Source organism: Rhincodon typus, chromosome 19, assembly GCF_021869965.1.
Source record: "Rhincodon typus isolate 14 chromosome 19, sRhiTyp1.1, whole genome shotgun sequence".
NCBI classification, from domain to species: Eukaryota; Metazoa; Chordata; class Chondrichthyes; order Orectolobiformes; family Rhincodontidae; genus Rhincodon; species Rhincodon typus.
This window is the reverse complement of record NC_063350.1, coordinates 25,219,933-25,242,261: the sequence shown is the minus strand read 5'-3', so window position 1 is coordinate 25,242,261 and position 22,329 is coordinate 25,219,933. Positions and strand designations below refer to the sequence as shown.

Here is a 22,329-nt window from a genome sequence, read left to right as displayed (position 1 = left end):
ACTGACCTTCCCCTCTGTTACCATGAAAAGGCCAGTAAAATCCCCAAACTCCCAAAGGTCCCAGTGTGTCAAAATGTTGGTAGTGAAAACGTTACATTTACTTTTTATCTCAATCCTTTGCATAGGGAGTGCCTTTGAATCACCTGTTTCTAATTTGAACATATTTGTGACAACATGGTATGTGTCTGACTGGCACTGTGGCTGACTATAAAAGGTAGTAAGTAGTTTGCAACAATTTTAATACTCTAACTCACTGGGAAACCAGAAATAAATTCTTTTTTCAGTATTGCTGAAGGCCAACGCTTTCCAAAAACAACATGACCAAATATCTCAAACTGATTTTCAGATGTAAACTAAATTTACTTAGTTTTCGGTGTAAGTTTCAACAATTGTTAATGGACAAGGAAAGCTGCTTTGGAAATATTAATTATGCTTATTAAAATGGGGGTTGGCTAGCTCAGTTGGCTGGACAGCTGGTCTGCAATGCAAAGTGATGCCAACTGCATGGGTTCAATTCCTGCATTGGCTGATATCATGAAGGTTTCGCCTTAACCACCTCTCCCCACTTGCCTGAGGTGTAGTGACCCTCACGTCAAACCAGTCATTTCTGTCTAATGAGAGAGCAGTCCAGTCGGACTATGATGACTTTACCTTTTCCCTTTATGGTCACTAAATGAGGCAAGAAGGAGAATAATTTATTCTAAATGTTTTCATACTGTGGTGATCCGGCTAAGGGTTGCCACTTAAATTATAATGGGAGGGAATCCATTCCTCAAAGATTGATTGGGTCTTCCTACAATGAAGGAATTGTAGTTATTCCTGAATCCAGTGTTTGGAATGCTAAATATTTCAGCACAGAAAGAACCAATTTCTCTCACATACCTGTACTAATACTATCTTCACATCAGAGTGATTAATTCTAATTTCATTTAACTCATTTTAATATACATTCCCTCCTTGTTATCCATTGATTTGCTACCCGCAGATCTATGTATTCCCGAGGTCAGCCCAGACCTCATCATTTTTTGATTCATTGACTTGTCTGATTTGATTGTTCATTCCTCATCATAGATTGGAGAGTTACACAGGTGTAGCATCCACATCTTTTTGTTACCTGCAAGAAGTCTGGACTCCTATCACCGGTGAATAATGAGGATATGGTGTATTATTAATATTGCTCATAAGCTGCTTTTATAATTCTTCTTTAAATGTACTGTTTGACTCACTTCAGTGACCACTTGTGATAATGTATTTCGTATTTTGATAACTGTATGAAATAAAATTATTGAACTTTCCCTTTAATCTTCTGGTATCGATCCCAAGGTTACGTCACTTTATTGCTGATTTTTCAACAAGCAGAAAAAATAATTTGTTGCTTATCTTCTTAAATGCTGTTGTAATGTAGAATATCATAGTTATCTAAAATTCTTTTTGGATACCAGAACCTATGTCAGATATAACAACTGTAATAGCAGCTTCAATCATTGTCCAATGTTTCATAGTCTCTAGGCCATTGAATTATACGGCCATTTGTTGTAAACCATGTCTCTAACGGATTGACACATGCAAGTATTTATTATCAAAAGTCAGATTTGTTGTGAGCTTTCCTTGAATGATATTAGCATGATGATGTCAATCTTGCAACACTGATTACTGGCTGTATGACTCATAATGAGGGAACTGGTGTCACACGATCAGTGTCACTATGATTGTCACCATTTCTGTTCTATTTGCAAACAAATTGCTTGAAAATATTTCAATCTGTAACATAAACTGTGAAATATTTTGAATGAAAACACATTTGGAATACAATTTGTGACTACCAGTAAATTTAGTTGTAAACTTTATTCATATCGCTACATAGTTAAGAAAATATTTAGATTCATATGAAAGTGGGAATTACCACATGCAAATCAAGGTTTTAAATGAATGAAATATGAACAGGCCTCCATTTATTTAACATTTTTTCTAACTGAAAGAAATCCAAATCACTTTACAATCAATGAAATGTTTTTGAAGCATCGTCACATAATGTCAACTGATAAAGATGAATCGTGCACAGGAAATAACTCTTCATAATGTAATATTGCCTTTTAAACTCCGTCTCTCAAATTAATTTTAAATACACCACTAGTTTACTGTGATATTGCTCATAATAATTCTGCTGACAAACAGGCTTCTTCACCATCAATTCATATCTGATAAAGAGGATGAAAGGAAATGGGAAATTAGTCTTGCCCACCTAATGTCTGTCTCCAGGGCTGTCCAGGTATTGGGGTCAAGGATGCAGTATTTTAATGACACAGAGGTTGAAACTTGCAGTTTTCTTGGGGTTTGTAAGAGTGATTCTAGGGAATAATCTGTCCATTATTCAGAGCTCACCAGTTTTCCATTGAAGTCAGTGTGGTAGAAAATAGAGTTTTATGTTTAACAAACCCATTAGACCCATTAGACCTCATTCTACACAGCACAGCAGTTGGATGTTTTGCCCAGAGAGCTTCTGGCTGAAACAGAGGGAGCTTCAATTACCTGTGTTGAAAACAGAGACAAAGACATCACATAATTTTGCAATCCAAAAATGTACTTTCTTGATGGTATGAAGTTAAATATAATGGATATCCAAGGAGACTTGGGAATATTATCACTGGACTGTTAATCCAGAGACCCAGATAACATTTGGGGACCCGGCGGATGGTTGAATTTGAATTCAATAAATATCTGGAATTAAGAATCTAATGATGACCATAATCCATTGTCGGAAAAGCCCATCTGGTTCAGTAATGTCCCTTAGGGAAGGAAACTGCCATCCTTAGCTGATCTGGCCTCCATGTGACTCCAGACCCGCAGCAATGTGGTTGACTCTTAACAGCCCTCTGGGCAATTAGGGATGGGCAATAACTGCTGCCTACCCAGCAACACCCTCATCCTGTGAATGAATAAGAAAAAAAAAACAGGTGCAGAAAGTAATCAAGAAAGCTAATGGAATGCTGGCCTTTATATCTAGAGGATTGGAGTACAAGGATGGAGAAGATATGCTGCAGTTATACAAAACTCTACTTAGACCCCACTTGGAGTACTGCAGCAGATCTGGGCACCACACCTTATGAAGGATGTATTGGTTTTGGAGGGAGTCCAACTTTGGTTTACAAGATTGATACCTGGACTTTAGGGAGTAAGTCATGATAGGTGATTAGACATATTAGGACTGATTTCTCTAGAATTTATAAGGTTAAGGGGTGATTTGATCAAAGTGTTCAAGATATTAACAGGAAAAGACTGGGTAGATAAACTGGTTGAGGTTTCTGGAATTAGAGGCATAGTCTGAAAATTAGGGCCAGACCATTCAGGAGAGATTTTAGGAAGTGCTTCAATACACAAAGCATGATAAATGCTTGGCACTCTCATCCATAAATGGCGGTGGGTGTTGGATCAGTTGTTAATTCTAAATCTGAGATAGATAAATTCTTGATAAGCAAAGATAATAAGGGATATGGGCTAAAGGCAGGTGTACGGAGTTAGGCCATAGATCAGCTGTGATCTTATTGAATGGTGGAACAGGCTCAAGGTGCTGAATAGCCTACACTTCCTATGCCTCTAGGTGAAAGATTCCTTAAAGAATCTTGGTCCCTTATTTGAAGCATTAGTTCTCCTTACATGTTCTTACCTTTCTATTAACGTCTTGCCTTGTTGCTCCAGCCTCCCTATTTTCCCTGTCTCGAGTTGCTGCCTGTCATTTCCTGTCAACCTTTTGCCTTTTTGTTCTAGCCTCTTCATCTTTCTTGGCTCTGCATGCAGCCTGTCTCTTTCCAAAGAACAGTACAGCACAGGAACAGGCCCTTTGGCTCATCAAGACTGCATCACCACATGACGCCTTTTGCCTTTTCACAGTCTGCATCCCTCTATTCCCTACTATTCATATATATGTCAAGATGCCTGTTCAAAGTTGCTATTATATCCACCTCTATACATGTCCTCTGGCAGTTCATTCCAGACTTACAACCGTCTGTCTAAAATACTTGCCTCTCACACCTTCGTTAAACTTACCCTGTTTTACTTTAAAACTGTGTTGCCTGTCAATTGACATTTCTACCCTGGAATATAAAAACTCCCACTACCCATTCTATCCATGCTTCCCATTATTTTGTAAACTTCTATCAGATCGCCCCTCATCCTTTGGTGTTCAAGTGAAAACAAGCCAGGTTTGTCCAATCTCTCCTCATAGCTAATACTCTCCAAACCAGGCAGCATCCTGGCAAACCGTTTCTGTACCCACTCCAAAGCCTCCATATCTTTCTGGTTGTATGGCAACCAGAACTATACACAATATTCTAAATGTGGCCTCACCGAAGTTCCAAACAGCTGCAACATGACTGGCTAATTTTTATAGTCTATGCTCCGACGAGCATGCTATATACCTTCATGACCACCTTATCTACTTGTGTTGCTACTTTCAGAGAATTGTGGCCCTGTACGCCTAGACAAAATTTCCTTACAAAATGTAAATGTATTGTGACTCAGAAGGTAACTAACATGAAACAGATAAAATAAAATGAGAAGAGAATGAATGAAATATTTAAAAATTCCAGTAATCATGTTGTAAATGTGTCATTCTTTCTTGGAATGTATGGTTAAGTTTGATTAAAGCATGTCTGAGTTAAGACGTCAATGACAACAGAGGGATGAATTCTATCAGAAATGGGCTGTTAGCTATAGGGGGGCTCTTGTGGGGCAGCAGTAGAGGCCGTACATCTAGGCCAGAAGGTCAGGGTTAAAGTTCCACCTGCAACCCCACTGTTCCCACAAATATCTTTGTCATAAGATGTCTAAAGAGGTTGATTAAAATATCAATTCCTAAGGGTTTCTGTCAGTAAGCTGTCATGAGGTTTCTCACATTATATTCCGCTTTTTGCATCATTAGCTAAGCACCATGACTCCATCATGCAGCGGCAGAAATGCTGGGCCCTCCCAGGACACCTTCTTATAAAACCCAGCCGCATACCAGATCAAGTGCTACCACCCAGGACCTGTGCTTCACAGTTGATGTGGTGGAAGGGGAATGAGGAAGAAATGTTTCTGAGGGCGCATAAGGCACACAAGTGACACTGAATTGCAAACAAAAGAGCATATTCATAAATGTAGTACTGTTTTATATCATCACCTGTCTGATCAACAGTCATTGTAGCTGCAGCTATAAGAAACAAGGTATACAAGTTACTCCACTAGCATCACCCCATCTTACAGGCATGTCTGAGGAAGTTTTAACATGTCCCCAATGTCCAGAGCAGTATAACGACTTCTCGTTGCTCAGTGTGAAGGCATCACAAACTGGAAAGCTTTCAAACATTTGAAAGCATTAAGTTTTATTCAACACGAGAAAAAGTGTAGAAAAAGAGCAAAAATCTACAACAAGAACAGAAGTTCCTGGAGAAACTCAAGAGGTCTGGCAGCGTTTGTAGACAGAAAGCAGAGAGTCCAGTGACACTTCTTCAAAATTGTCAGAACAGAAAAGTAAACTCTGCTTTCTGCTCACAGACACTGCCAGAGCTGATGAGCTTCTCCAGCACTTCCTGTTCCTGCTTCAAATGTTTGGTATCTGCAGTTCTTTGTTTTTTTTTAAAGAAAATCTGCATTTGCTTCTTTAACAATTAGTCTGCTTGTCTTTCAGCCTGGTATTCAAGGAGCCCCCTCAAATGCCCATGTTCCTTTCTTCACTCCACTTCCTGTTGACTGCATCAGTGCTGATGTTCCCACTTAACTCTTTAATTTCCCTCTTCAGCTATCAACATTGCTCCCTGAGCCTCAACCTATACCTTAGCCAGGCTGACTATTATTCTGCACTGTGGCCCCATCAAAGCCAGGATAGTTGTGATCATCACTGACTCCCCATTCCCTGTAGTAACCCATGTCTTTCAATGCACCATTGTTCTCCCCCTCCTAATGTTGAATTGCCCTTGTTTACCTCTGTCCCCTCTGCATGCCAGTCTGCTCTCTCCAAATCCCACAATGGACTTTCCCAACTTCCTTATCAGGTAGTCTCCTTTTAACTGCCTGAAAACTACTCCCCTTAGACTTTCAGACATGGCTGTTTGGTTGAAGTGCATGCAGTGTATTGGCAGATGATATAGGTGCGACATTAATGTAGCACACGGCCATACAGCAAGATGTCAATCCTCTTGAGTGATTACTGCTGACAACTCTGACAGGCTGCCTAGCTTTGTCTCTGCGTTGAGCTGCAAAGCAGGAAAGAAGTACTGTGAGCTTTTAAATTTGGAATGATTGAGCCAAAAAGGCAAAGTAAGGCAGAAGTGCTGTGAACTTCCAAGTTGTCACAAAGTGAGTGAGTGCTAAGAGAGCAAGTGAGAAGCCCTGAGGTGTGCCCTTGTCCAATTGTTGAGGTGGGGGACTGTCATCACATGCAAAGTGCCCTTGCAGCAGCATTGCAATGAAAAATGCCAGTCTGCTCCAAAGTGCAGCATTGAAGGGCAGAATTGTGTCGTAAGTGGGTCGGAAATGTGCCATGCTGTTGCACTGAGACTAGTACATGTATGATACCAACCTCCTTGTATGGGGTTTGCAGAGCATTGCTGACCATGGAGTGTTCCCTAAGATGCTGGGGACTGCTGTCCAAGGTTGAGGCTTGGAGGAGCAAGCAGAGAGCTGGAGCTACCTGGTTCATATTCTGGCTTTCATGTTGGGAATTGTCAGCATCCAGTTACCATCCAACACGTGGAACAATTGGAAAATGCCTCAATGAGATAAGATCATGAACTAATGGCGTGCAGGTGCATCTAAATAAGCCTCTCGCCGCTCACCAGTGAGATTCTCATCGCGCTGCATTTTCCCAACTGACTCGCTGTTGTCTATGTTGATCAGAGAGTGGGAAGATTCTGCCCATAGTGTAGGAGAGACCTTGGATCTCCTACCAGGAGGCCTAAGGCCAAACACCCATTCTCCTCCACTCAGTCAAAGATAGGTCTGGTTAGATAACAACTGCATATGACATGCCCCTTGATCCAAGGAATCATCCCATAAAATTTGGTTGAGATTAGCCCAAGAACCTTGGAGGTGTTTGCCGACAAAGGTGTCTATGTTAAGCTGGTCTGCATTTCCCACCAATTTTTTTCACTTATGTATTTGAATGGATAATACTTTTGCATCTGCATTTGGTAATGTTGTCTCTTTATCCTCTGCCTTAACCAAAAATAGAATTTAGTAACAGGCAGGCCTTTCAGCCCATTGAGTCTGCTCTGGCGTTTGACAAGGTCATGACTGATCTGATTGTGATATCAATTGCGCTTGTCTGCATGTCCCTATAACGCTTGAATTACTTGCCTATCAAACATCTATTTAATTCTAGCTTGTATATATTCAGTAAGCCACCGTCATTGCTTTCTGGAGAAGAGATTTCCAGACACCAATTACCCCCGAGAGGAAAAAAAACTTCTCCTGAATTCAATCTTAAAAGGGACAACTCCCCCAGTTCCAGTTCTTGACACAAGAGGAAACTTCTTGGTATCAACCTAATCAGCATGTAATTATGTATCTCGCTAAGATCACCACTCAATTTTGTACATTCCAGTGATATAAGCCCAACCTGTTTTTCTTTTTTTCATAAGCCCAGAAATGAGTTGATTGAATCTTCTCTGAACTGCTATTAATGTACTTATGTCCTTTTTAAGTAATGAACCAAATTGTGCACAAGTATTCAGATGTTGTGTCACCTAGGCCCTGTACTGCTCCAGTAAAACTTCTTTGCTTTTATATTCCATTTCCTTTGCAACAAACAGCAACATTCCATTTGCCTTCCTGAACTCTCACTGTATCTGCATGCTGGATTTCTGTGACCAGTTATAACTCTTCAAATATTTGTCTTATGTAATTTACCTTCAGTCATCTGTTGGTCCAATCCATGCTTAGTATTAAAATTTCCCTCTCCTCATTTTGTGCAATTCCTTGAACACCAAATAAATATATTAAAAACTAAAATTCACTGATATTATTTGGCTGAACTTGTTCAAATAATCCACTTCATCCTGGTTAGAAAATGAGATACATGTTTTAAATTGTGAGAAAGGAAGTTGTTTTTTAATGTCCACAAGGTGGTGTCATGGCAGTTCTGTTGACTCTGTTGGGAATAAAACTGGAGTGTCATGCTTTTGGATCATACAGCCATTTGTCGTTGTTATTGTTGGTTAATTGTTACACTTCTTGTTGATATACAATGTAGAAGTGTAAGCATTTCTTATCATAACAGTAAGTGGAAATGGAACATTTTTAAGGGTTGATTGAATTTATTGTTAGCTGCGATGTACTGTACTGCTGCTAGAATTGAGTAGGCTACTATAACAACAACTTGTATTTTTATAGCATCTGTAGGGTGGTAAAATGGCCCAAGGTGCATCACAAGAGTGTTATCAAACAAAATGTTGACCACATTGGGAGATATTGGGTCAGACGAACAAAAATGTGGTAACAAAGTGTTGAACTGGAGGAACACAGCAGGCCAGGCAACATCAGCAGAAGAAGAAAGTTGATGTTTCAGGTTGGGACCCTTCTTCAGAAATGGGGAGGGGGAGAGGAGCTCAGAAATAAATAGGAGGGGTGGGGCTGGGGAATGTATATGGAATGATGATAGGTGAGTGTATGTAGGCAGTGGTGGGGATTGGTCAGTGAGGTGGGAATGGCGGATAGGTGGGAGAGAAGATGGATAGATTGTGCCAGGTCAAGGAGGTGGGGATGAGAGGGAGGGTTGGTCATGGGATGAGGCCGGGGGCGGGGGGTGAGATTTTGAAGCTGGTGAATTCCATATTTAGGCTGTCGGGCTGTAGGCTCCCGAGGCAGGATATGAGGTGCTGCTCCTCCAGTTTGCGGGTGGCATCATTGTGACCCTGGAGGAAGCCCAGGATGGACATGTCACCCAGGGAGTGGGAGGGGGAGTTGAAAATTTTCGCGACCAGAAGGTATTGATGTTTGTCGCTTGGTCTCAAGCGGAGACTCTGAGACCGTTTTGTAGAGTGTCTGCGCTCTGTATACGACAAACATCAATACCTTCTGGTCGCAAACCATTTCAACTCCCCTTCCCACTCCCTGGGTGACATGTCCATCCTGGGCCTCCTCCAGTGTCACAATGATGCCACCCGGAAACTGGAGGAGCAGCACCTCATATTCTGCCTCGGGAGCCTACAGCCTGATGGCCTAAACATGGAATTCACCAGCTTCAAAATCTCCCCACCCCCGGCCTCATGCCATGACCAACCCTCCCTCTCATCCCCACCTCCTTGACCTGGCACAATCTGTCCATCTTCTCTCCCACCTATCCGCCATTCCCACCTCACTGACCAATCCCCACCACTGCCTACATACACTCACCTGTCATCATCCGACTTACATTCCCCAGCCCCACCCCTACTCTCTCTATTTATTTCTGAGCTCCTCTCCCCCTCCGAATTTCTGAAGAAGAGTCCCGATCCGAAATGTCAACTTTTCTGCTCTTCTGATGCTGCCCGGCCTGCTGTGTTACTCCAGCTCCACACTTTGTTATCTCTGACTCCAGCATCTGCAGTTCTTGCTATCTGTTAGTCAAAAATGTAGCTTTTAAAGGGTGTCTAAATGAGATGGAGATGAGAGAGGCAAATAGGTTAAGCCTGGGAATTCCAGAGCTTGCCAGCTGAAGGCACAACCCCGGTGTTGTAGCGTTTAAAATAAGAGATACTTGTAAGGTCAGCACTGAGGAGTGGAGATAGCTTGGAGGCTTGTAGCGCTGGAGGAGATTACAGAGATGAGAGGGGCAAGACCATATTTGAAAAGTGGATGAGAAATTTAAAATCAAGACATTGCGTAAATGTGAGCCAGTGTGGGTCAACAAACACAAGAATGATGACTGAATGGGACTTGGTGTGAGTTATGACATGGCAGTGGTTTTGGATGATTTTAGCAGCTGGTAAATTTGCATCACACTGCCACTCCCTTCATAAGAGCAGCATCCTGTGTTGAACCGCTCAGCAGTTTTCATGAATTTACTGTTTCTGATAACTCTCTTCAAAGTGTATTAGACAATTAAGTCATGTAATTAACAAGTATCCTTTTAATATGATGAGTGTTGATTACCAATCCACTTCTAATGCCTAGAAAGTTAGTGTTTACTTCAAGCTTCAAATCTTATTTTCTTCAAGTTTTGAATTACTTAGGGAATATTAAAAATGTAAATTAATTCCTTTTTTGGCTGCCTTTCTGTCTATTGAGCAGAATCTTATGGAGTCATTGAGGGAACGAGGGCTCTTTCCTCCAGCTGGAGGTCTGAGGACAGTCCTGCAATCCCTCTTCCAGGCAACACCCACTAAGCCACACATCGGTTCACATTCCCAGCAATTTTCTGGGAAGAAACATGTCTAAAATGTGAATGTGAATACATGAAGAATGCTAATGGTGGCTTGCCCACCTGCTCCATCAGAATTTGATCCAAAGTCTTGACTGGCATTTTCTTTCTATTCTATTGGAATATGTATTTGTTGCTCATGCCTTGCCCTCAAAAAATTGGTAGTGAGCCTTCTCAGACCGCTGCAACTGCATGCACTGCAGTGTAGATGCATGCACTGTGACTATTCAGGAGCTGATTAGGAGAACTGAATGGCTTGCTCTGCCTTTTCGTAGGTAGTTAAGAAATAGTCACATTATGTGGGTAGGGTGTAGCATGTAGACCAGTTTGGGTAAGTACAGAATTCCTTCCTTAAAGGACATTGATGAATTATAGAATCATAGAATTGCTACAGCACAGAACAGGCCATTCGGCCCTATGAAGAAGCAATTCACCTAATGTTGCTCCCTTCCTTTTATCTGGGGCCCTACAAACATTTTCTTCTTCGCTACTGATCCAGTTTCCTTTTGAAAGCCCCAGTTGACCCTGGTTCCACCAGATGGGCTTTTGCAACAATCGGATAACTTTATGTCACAATGGGAGGCAATAGCCTTGTGCTTTTATTGCTAGATTATCAATTCAGAGACACACAATATTCTTCATTGCCATATGTGGGCCCTTGATATGCATATATCAACTGTAATGTAGGAAAACACAGCAACACATCTGAATAACTCTTTGGCTCTGAAATGTTTTGCGACACCCAGGCTATGTGAAAGATGATTAATAAATGCAAACTTATTTGATCTTGCATTTTGGCTCTCAAGCTTGGTTTCTCGCCTGAAAGTGCTAGGTTATAATTAGCAGTGTAAGACTAGGATGGCACAGCCGTGTCAATATGCCACCAGAGATGGGCTTACGTTAACTCTGTCATACTCAGTAGTTGAACAATGCAGTGGAACAGATGAGAAAAGAAAATACCTGAAGAGCAAAACAGTTGTATTGAAAGCTGCATAACGCTGCTTAAGCAATCAGGACTAATCAATGAACCTGTATTTTAAAACAATATTAATCAGGAAAGAAATTTGTAACTTATATAAGGGTCAAGGGTCGTGTGGAGAAGGCAGGAGACTATATATCCCATGAAAAAGTAGAAATAAAATGCCAGTCAAGACTTTGGATCAAATTCTGATCAGCCGTGATTAAATGGCAGAGCAGACTCGATGGGCTGAATGGCCTAATTCTGCTCCTACAACGAATGTATTATGGTCTTAAGTTTATAAGGGGTAGAATATGAGAGGCATGCCAGAAGAACGATTTGTATTGTCAACACCAAAGACATGGATGATAGTTTCAGCAGCAGATGAGTTGAAGTAATTTGGAGTTGGAAGATATTACAGAATTGAGAATAGGCAATCTTCGTATTTGGTCATAAGCACATCTAAAAGGCGAATATATAAAAGATTGCCAACAAGCTGGTTTATTTCAGCCACTCACCAATGAAGTCTCAGGCTTGCGAACAGAGTTTGTACAAGGGTCAAAAACAATATTTTTTGTTTTTCCAAAATATAACTGAGGGAAATTTATTTTGACAAGCTCTGATTATTTACAGTTGATGGAGAAATCAGGAGAGAAGGCACTGAGTAGAGATGGGTGTCATCAGCATCTGAGACAATGTTTTGAGATAAAATTGTTGAGGAGCAGCATATAGGTGAGATATTGAAGGGAACCAAGGTTTTGGTGGATGAGAGGAGGATTCGATAATGTTTAATGTGTTCAGTCAGAGACCGTAAATGGCTACATTGTTACAACATCATAAGCATAAACAGAAAAACAGATTATGCAAAGAAAAGTTCGACTGAGTTGTTAGGAAAGGATAAGAAAGTAATTTGTGTTGGAGGCAGGAGATTGTCTCCAAGACACGTGAGAATCTCATAAATGAATTCAACTCAGGATCAAATAACATCATAATGACACTAAAGACATTTTCCAACCTTGTCACTTGAACGCAATATTCTTCTCCCATTTATCAACCATGGTAGAACAAGTACATTTAACTGCTATCAGGTAAATGTGTTGAGCTCTCAGAGATACTTTCCTGTAGAGCCTTGTGAGTTTTGGAATTGAAGGATTTGAAAGTGCTGGCACTTGCTACTCTAGGTGCTGAAGTTTGGTGTTAGATTTCATGGGTGCATATGTAAGGGTTGCGGTTGGAATACCATTTCTGGAGGAGGAAGATAAGGAGGGATAGGAGGTAAAAATCATACAGATCTCCAGCTGTGGAGAAAGCAAATAGAAGGATGCACACAGAGAAAATGTTAACCTTCCAGTATTGGTTCAGAACAATAAAGTTTCAGTTCCCTGAGGAAAAGTATGTAAGGAGGCTTTGATTCTCTAGAGACAGTGACAGAGTTGAAACAACATTGTTTGGTAAATTACAAGAACACAAGGGCAACAGTACAAACCATTTAAGCCTCTGATTCAATGAGATCATAACTAATCTACTACGTAATGCCATATGCCCATATTTTCTCCATATCCCTTAATAACTTTGCCTCTGATTTCAAACAAACAACTGAGCTACCACCTAATTGTGGAAGGCATTCCAAACTTTTACCACCCCTTGCAAGTGGAAGAGCTTCCTAATTTTACTCCTGACTCTAATTTTCAGACTATATTCCCTTGTTCTGGAATCTTTAGCCAGCAAAGACAAAGGTTTGCTATCCTATCTCCTCCCTTAGTATCTTAAAAACTTCAATCAAGTTACCCTTTAATTTAACCTTCTAAATTCCAAAGAATGCAAGTGTAGTTGTGTAATCTGCTTGACTCCATTCACTTAATTTTTCAATATCTCTTTATAGTGTATGCTTCCATCTACACTACTTATAATGTCAGGTGTCCTTATGTCATCGATGAAGTTCAATATTTGGCTTTTTATCCCATCATCAGTGTTACAAAGGAATGGTCAACACCTCTGTGATAATTAAAACCAAAACCCCCAGAGAAGCTCACCTCACCCTGTAATCTGTTGTAAAGGAGAGGTGAAATAAAATGACCTCATGACAATCATTCTACAATCAACAAGTACAATTTTATTTATCTAACTATCAGAAACAAATTAATAGAACTTCTAACAAACTGAACAATTCCCCTTAACTACTGACCATTCCTGAATAAAAAAATTCTAATGCTATGCTGTTCCAATAGATGTAATTCCCACTTATATAAGCCAAGTTAATTAAAAAAAATTAAAGCTTAATCTCTCAAAATTACAGCCAGGTTAAGTCTTCTGGAATGTTCTTTGCCTTCTCCGCTGTCCTCCAGTCTGAATGCCTTCCTCTGTCGAATTCTTTTGTCAGGAATATTAGCTTAGAGTGCTGTAGTGCCTTTATTTAGATGGTGCTTGCTCTGAGATATTAGAGTTTTATGTGCATGCCAGTGATTTTCTCATTCTTTAGAGCTGATGGCTGTTGAGATCTGTTCTCTTAAGAGATGGCAGTTTGTTCTCACACTGATTTTCAAATGCCCTCTTCTTTTATACCCTTAATGACCTATTAATCTTTTACAGGATTGGCTGAGATTGTCAAAATCATCAGGTTTAAATTTAATTGGGCTTCGGTATCTAGGGCCTGGTTTAAATTAATTGTCTAAATTCAAAAACCAGTTGTCTTGGTAAAAATGCTGCTTCGCCTGCCAACAGTATAACCTCTAGATACAATGTTTCAATTTCAAGAACGCTCTGTGCATCTGCTGCTGCCTGCTGACATTTTTAAAATCTCCAAGGTAAAAAACACAACTTTTAAAGGGACAACGCACTCTTTCTCCCCCTATCATTTTACATACAAATTCTAATGTCCTGCCTTCCAATCCACAAGTACTACACCAACTTCGCAACATCAGTTATTAAGAAATATGCTGAATAGTTGATACCCAACCAGAGAGTTTTGTAGGATGCAACTGGCCACCTCCTGCCAATTAAGTGTATCTTCTCATTATCCCTATGCTCTGTTTCTTGTTGTTCAGCCAGTTTTGTAAGTTGTCAGCAAATATTCTTCAAACTTCTTGTAACCTGCACTACTTTGATATGGCTTCTTCCAGACAGCTATAGGGGATGTCAGCATCAGTTACTGTGCACTCGGAAATTGCACTAAAAAAAAGTGATGTGGTTTATTTGGTAAAGTAAACACAATCATCACAATCTTCTACACGATAGGCCTTTGGGTTTGCAGAGTCCAGAATGTAATTTTGTATCCAGAATATGCAAGGTTTAGTAAATTACCAGCATGATTCTATTAGGTCCTCCCTGAGAAGTTGCAAAATAGGGGATGAAAGATAGCTGTGTGTCATCTGAGGCTGATAAGACCCCGGTGATTGGAAGCTCTTGGTGTTCCACCCTGGGAAGGCCCTATTTCAAATAACAGCTCAGCAGCCTTGGTGCAAGCAATCTGATACTAGAGGAGGATTTTGTTTAGAGGGTCACAAAGGTCCAGAAGAGCTGCCATACAGAAGATAGATTCATGCTCAATTATCCATTCTACAACTCTGCTTGATACTAAGCTGCTGCTCAGCAAGTCTGCTGCTTGGTGGGAGGGAAGACCCTAAGAAATTCAAGACCTCATTGAAACTGGCATTTCTCCAATTTCAATTATGAAGATGATGCTCATGTCCACAATCTGCAAGGTCCCACTGTGAGCATTCCTAAGAGATGCTATTTCTGATGGCAGACCTCTGCAAGTGCTGTTGGGATAATAGTTCACTTTATCCTTGGAGAATTTTGATGCCATTGCAAATGAACCACCCCAACTTGATAATGGTCTCTGCCCTGTCCTCTTCCAGGTTCTGGAAGCTGTCTGGGCAGGGGCACAGGTGGCAGCACATAACAGGGTTCAGCTGCGATGGGTGCTACAAGCCAGAGATAACCTCTTTAACAGCTGGCTTCAACAGAAGAGACTTGGGTGCAGAGAGTCATAGAGCATGGAACAGATCCTTTGGTCCAACTCAACCATGCCGACCAGACATTCTAATCTGACCTAGTCCCATTTGCCTGCATTTAGCCCACATCCCTCTAAACCCGTTCTATTCACTGACTGGACAGTGATGAGCTTTCTGCACATGTGTGCTTGGGGCTCCATCTGGTGGTGACATACACAGTAAACACAGCCATCGTTTCAAGCAGAGCTTGATTTTGAGCTGAATCTCTTGCTACCTGTTTTGAAGGCTTACAATCTTTGTGCTTGGTAAATTTTCCCAGTGCACTTGCCACAAAATTATTACCTAAATAAAAGAGCATGCCATTTTCTCTGTTAATATTTGGTAAAGGAAGAGCAAATGAAGGTGCATTGTCTTTGATCTTATCATTGGTCTGTTTTGCTACAGCAACCAAATAATCATCTGATTGATCTAGAAAAAAAGGAAGTTGGATTGAGTTTACTGCACTGAAAAGGCCATGCAGCCTAATAGCAGACTGGTCTCCTTTTACCCTTCTTCAACTAGAAGACATATGTTTAAGGTGAGAGGGGAAAGATTTAAAAGGACCTGAGGGGTAACTTTTTCACCCAGAGGGTGGTGATTGTGTGGAATGAGCTGCCAGAGGAAGTGGTGAAGGCAGATACAATTACACCATTTAAAAAGCATCTGGATAGGTAAATGAATAGGAAGGGTTTAGAGGGATGTGGGCTAAATGCAGTCAAATGGGATTAGGTTAGATTGGAATGTTTGGTCGGCATGGTTGAGTTGGTCTAGAGGGTCTATTCCGTGCTCTATGACTCTCTGACTCTCTGCACCCAAGTCTCTTCTGTTGAAGTCAGGTGTTAATGATGTTCTCTCTGGCTTGTAGCATCCATTGCAGCTGAACCCTGTCACAGGGACAATGTTGACTTTCTCCTCCTCAGTGTCCCCCTCAGAAGACTGCTCCCAATCCCCTAGTTCCTCAGCATCAGGCACATCACTTTGTTGCTTGCTCCAGTTGTGCAGAGCACAGCATGCCAGGATGATGCGACGCACATTATCTGAACTATTCTGTTGGTATGGCTGGCGTGGGCAGTCAGGTAGAAGTTGACAGGCCTTTTTACAGTCTACATGAAAATAAAACAGGAGGGAAGGGTGGTATCTCATTTCCTGCACATGTTCAGGGCACCCTGACAAGATTTAAACCCCCGCCCCCAAACCACTGACCAAATTCCTTCCTTGCTACATTTCCTGCAAATTTTCACGTCTAATCCTCCTCTGCTCACTGTTGTTGCCGTACTGATGGAGCTCCTGAAGACGGAATTTTCCTTCAACTGAGGAGTTGGAGGTATCGATCAATCACTTTCGTCTGCCTGCAGCATGTTGTGGCTGTGGAGTGGGCTTCCTCTTAATGTGTCAGCTCCAACCAACTTTCCTTCCGGGCGTTGGGTGAGTAATCCACTCCCTCAGAACCCTCCCAGTAACCACACAGCAATATTAAGAAATGTTGCTTCACTAAAAATGAGCAGTGTCTGAATGTTGTGTGATTACTTTCTTGGAGTCACAAATTCTAGAATTGTTGGCACATCAATTAAATATACTGTTGGAAGAAATGTATGGTTCTGTAGAAAATAGGCCAAATAGACCACTCTTATTTACATTTACATTCATAAACTTGGTGTAACTTTAGGTTCTGTTTTTACAAGGACAGAAATGCATCAAAGTCAAGGGGCTGAAGGGCCTCTTTACTTTATGACTCAGTGACACAATTCAAATCTGCAATATAACTGGTCAGCAAAACAATCAAACATTTTGTGAGTGAATTGACTTTGCCAGGTTGTACCATTGTGTCAATGAAAATGCATATATTGAAAAAAAATGATATATTAACTTCCAGTCTTCTTGTTAGGAAAGACGAAGATGATCGAAGAAGAAAAATATCTCACGATGTCAAATTGGAAACCATACCAAATTGTGAACCGAGGTAAGCTTTTACCTTGGTGGAATTTCAATGTATTTACTGCTTTTGTAATAGAATTCTGTGTTAACTGCTGGATCTGAAACTGCAGGCAACTTTTGCTAGAGTGATGAGACATTAACAGGAACACCATTATTGGTATTAGATCCAGCATGAATGTGTTGTGCTATTACTTGCTTGAACATTTGTGTAGCGCCATAGAAAGGCTCAAAACTATAAAAGAAAATTGTTTTTGTCACTCATTGCAGGCAATGGGAATTGCCGATTCACTTCATTTATATAATTATTAGTGGAAGTCAATAGGGAACCACGCCTGACAAAACTGGCAAGCAAAGGGTCTCAGGTTGAAGGAGAAAGTGAGGACCTACCATCAAGTGGGATACACAGAAAAGATATGTTTATTCATCATTACTCATGTCATAATTACTCAAAACTAGAAATGGCACTGATCACCTAGTACTGATGTAATTTATGGCTTTCACCTCTGAGGAGGAAGTCATCAAAGATGTCATTAAAGCAGTGGTTTTTCACCACCACAGACTGGCAAAAATGTGCTCAAATGTTCATACATGTTCTTGCTTATGGAAGTCTAATCTTATGCTGATTATGTATGCTGTTCAGTTTAAGGTCCTACTATGAATGAAGAGTATTGGGAAACACACACTGTACTTTGTCCTTTTTGGCTGTAATACAATTAATATATTCACCAGTAACAGATAAAGAAGTAAACAAATCGTGGGGAATTAGATATGATTGATTGCACCATTCCACAGCACCAATAATGTGACCTCCCAGAGGAAGGAGAAGCTGGTGGCTGAAGAAATTGGCAAACACTCCTAGGCCTAACTGTGCCTCTCCCACTGGGTTTCACCGGTAGGGTGCAGCAGGAAAACCAGAAAGAGAATCTGTGGAATTAGGTAGTGTGAACACGGAGCAGGACGGGCAAGACTGAAAGAATTGACAATTGATTCGGTGCAACAACTAATCAACACTAGTGTCAGAGCAGATGAGAACAAAACAGCCATAAACATCTGTCAGAAAATAACGAACAGGTAGCATGTACTTTAACAAAATAAATATTTCATAGATTTTCTGTAGTAAGACTTTAGTTAGACATATTAATAACAATAATAACTATCCTGCAATGATTATGTTTATATCACTCTGTGCAAACCAAGTGGCAGCAATAGTAACATTGTATTGAGGTAGTCAATTGAAAAGGAATGGTAAGTTTTATAAACTGTGCAAAAGAAATTCCTGTAACACTATTTTTTGAACAAGTTTACATTTAAATTCTTCTTTTAAACAGCAAGAATTTCCAAACAGCTTCTTATTACAGTAAGCAAGGATAGCAAAAAACAGTGTAAAAACAATTCAAATCTTTTGCTGAAAATGATGATTGTGCAGTTTGAAGCATGCTGAGGGACAGCTGAAAAGGAATAGGTAGTCTCAAAATTGGATTGACACCCTAGTTCTGTGTGAATTTGCACCTTCCTCTCTCAAAGCAGAGCTGTTCATGCTGCTTCCTAATAGAGGTTGGTCAGTTTCTGTGTAATTGTAGCCAGTCTGGTAGAAGGCTAGAAGGCTGCCTGTCAGTTGGTAGTCAGTGGATCCAAGATGTTGCAGGTTCTCCTGAATACTTCTCCTTTGTACACTCTGCTAAGCTGTTCCAGTACAGCTATAACACAGACATCTAGAAAATTGTCAACATATGTCCTATCCAAAAACCATAATCCAAATCCAATCTGACCAATTACTACCCCTTCAGTGTATTCACAATCATCAGCATAGCAATGGAAGGTGTTGCCTGCCGCGTAATCGAGTGACACTTACTCGGAAACATCTACCCACTGATGCTCAGTCTGGATTTCCCCACAGTGGGTCAGTTCCTGCCTTTATTTCAGCCTTGGACCAAACATGAAAAAGTGAAGTGTATTCCAGGGGTGAGAGTTACTTGAGATCAAGGCAACATTTGACCAAATGTATCATCAAGTAACCCTAACAAACTGAAGTCATTTGGAATTAAGGAAGAACCTCCCACCAGTTGGAGCCATATTTATGAGAAACTAAGATGCTTATGATTGCTGGAGGACAATCATCAGAGCCTCAGCACATTGCTGCAAGAGTTCCTCAGGTTGATGTTCTTGGGCTAACCATCTTCCGCTGCTTCATCAATCAGCTCTCCTCTAACACGGTCAAATCGAGATGCTTGGTATTTAATACCGTTCAGAACTTATCAGATGCTGAAGCAGTCGGTGCTTGCATGCATTGAAACCTAGAAATTATTCATATTTGCACTGATGTAACAGGTAACATTTCTACCATGATAATCCCAGGCAATGAACATCTCCAACAAGAGAAAATGTAACCATCGTCCCTTGAAATTCAGTAGCATTACCCTTGTAGAATCCTGGGGAATTATGTTGGTCAGATACATAACTGGACCAGCCATATAAATATTGTGATTACAAGAGCAGGTCAGAAGCTGGGAATTCTGAGACAAGTAACTGATCTCATGACTCCCCAAAGTCTGACCATCATCTACAAGGCACATGTCAGGAGCGAGATTGAATATTCTTGACTTGCCTGTGATGAATGCAGCACACGCAACATTGAATGAAGAGTACATCATTTAAGACAACGTAGCCCACTTAACTGGTGCCCCATCCACTGTTTTTAGCATTCACTTTCTCCACCACCAGTACACAATGGGAGAAGTGAGTATCATCCTTTAACAACATCTTCCAAACCCTCAACCTCTACCATCTAAAACAATGAGAACAGCAGACACAGGAGAGCATTACCACCTACAAATTGCCTTTTGAGCCACATGCTATCCTGACTTGGAGCCATATCATGCTCCATCACATTGCAGGGTCAGAATTCCTCCTCAACAGCACTGTGGGTACACTGCCATCTTTTCCAAGACAAGCAGGGTGGGTAATAAATGTTGATATTTTCCAGAGGCACTGTCAGCCCAAGAAAGAATTTTACGGTGGAAGTATATGTCCCCTTCTAATAATTAAACCCGAAACACCAAGAGAAGCTCACCTTACCTAATCTGTTAAACTGTTATATAGAAGAGGAGGTTAAATGAAAGAAAAACCCTGATATTCACTTTATAAGTAACAAGTAACAATTTATTTATTTAACGCAAACAGTGAACAAATTAACAGAATTACTAACAAACCAAACAATTCCCCCTTAACATCTAACTATTCTCTAACTGAACTAAATTCTACTGGAATGCTGTTCCAATAAACACAAGTCCCATTGATATAAGCCCAAGTAATAAGAACATAAATTTCTCAGACTCTACATGCCTTTCTTCTGCTGTTCTCAAATCATAAATGTCTTTCTTCCGCTGATTTGGCTGTCAGGGATGTTTTCTCTGTGAAGTCTTCTGTAAGGACTCTTAGCTAGAAGTACCGTGGTACCTTTTATGGATAGATAGTGTTTTCTTAGAGAGCTCAGCGATTTCTTGCGAGAGCTAAATGCTTATTTCTCAGATGGCGGTTCGCTCTCACACTGATTTTCAAAAACCCTCTCCTTACATATCTTGGATGACATATCAATTTTCTTACAAAAGCATTGGTCCAAGTTTGTCAAAATCATCAAATTTAAATTCAGTTGGCTTTCAATCACTAAGTGCATGGTTTAAATTAATTGGCTGATTCCAGCTAGTTGCCAAAACATCAAAACATGCCTAAAGTTTCCAATCACGCAGTCAATTGATACATGTTTCAATTTCAGAATTGCCTGTACCCCTTCCGCTGCTTAGACACATATTCTGTATAAATCTCTAAGTTTAGAAAAGTACTCTACCTCTTAAAGGAGCCACATACCCTTCTCCCTTACTATTTCTTTTACAAACAAATTCTAGCTTCCTGCTTTCCAATTCACGATTACTCTACACAACTTCGTAACATTAATAATGCCTTGTATACTGTAGGCATCAATTAAATGTACTTACATATATTTTAAAACAACACATATTTATAAAAAAATGTTTATTTCAGACAGTGGTTTTGAAAAAGCTAAAGGCTAGAAATTACAATTAGCTACATAAACTGATGATACTTTTGCAATCAGTGGTGTTCCTTTTAGTTTTCTGTTTGAGCACAAGCACAAGTCCTTTTAAGAAATTAGGTCATTCCCCTCTTAATATGGTGGAAAACAGAACATCATAAAACACAAACAGAAATTTCTGGAGAAACTCAGCAGGTCTGGTAGCATCTGTGGCCAGAAAGCAGAGTTAACATTTCGAGTCCAGTGACACTTCTTCAAAACTAATAATGGCTAGGAAAAGGTGGTCTTTATGCTGAAGACAAGATGTGTCGGGGGAGGAAAAGGAGTGAGTGGATAGGCGGAGATGGAGCCTAGAGACAAAGAGACAAAGTAATAGCTTACAGTATGCTCGTTAACTACATTCTCTCCAGATGTAGGTAGTAGCATACATTTTGGCAATACAGACTCAATGGGCTGAAGGGCCTCTCCTGTACTGTATGATTCTATGATTCAATGAAACCAGTGAACATCGACCTTTATAGCCACTGCTAACTACTTATTGACAAATGTGGCTGCTGCCTCCCTGACAGTGCACCAGGTCTGGAACTTTAGTACAGGTAAATTTAGGATATTGATGGATGATGCTAATCACCACTGACCACCACAAGCCCTCTTCAACATTATTCCCATTCCTTGTCCTGTTTCTGGTGCTAAGATCAACTGGTATTAAAATAGTTGCTTCATTAATTCATCCTATCGACCCATTTGTCATTGAAGCCACTGGGTTATAATAATGGAGAGCTGACCAAGAATGCATCAGCACTAACTGTGGTAGTGAGCATGGAAGGTCATGTGTGTTCTCTTTCAATGTTCTTTGCTACAGAAATATTTAAGACAACAATGTGCTTTGTGTTGGTGTGTAGAATACACATCAAATTAGAAATAGTTCCCCATCACAACAGCCCAACAAACAGGTTCTAATTGGACTTTGGAGATAGTAGGAACTGCAGATGCTGGAGAATCTGAGAGAACAAGGTGTAGA

The 22,329-nt window shown here is 40.5% G+C and overlaps 1 protein-coding gene across 5 annotated transcripts in view; it reads left to right on the top strand.

The window, feature by feature from the left end:
* rgs19 (regulator of G protein signaling 19) overlaps positions 1–22,329 on the top strand; it is a 103,506-nt gene that overhangs the window by 67,112 nt on the left and 14,065 nt on the right. For 4 of the 5 annotated variants that reach the window (XM_048608311.1, XM_048608312.1, XM_048608313.1 and 1 more), the window contains exon 3: positions 17,211–17,285. In XM_048608311.1, coding sequence (XP_048464268.1) covers positions 17,211–17,285 — 75 coding nt within the window. Of the gene's footprint in view, positions 1–16,547; positions 16,751–17,210; positions 17,286–22,329 lie in introns of those variants that run through there. The other variant, XM_048608315.1, reaches the window with a different exon arrangement.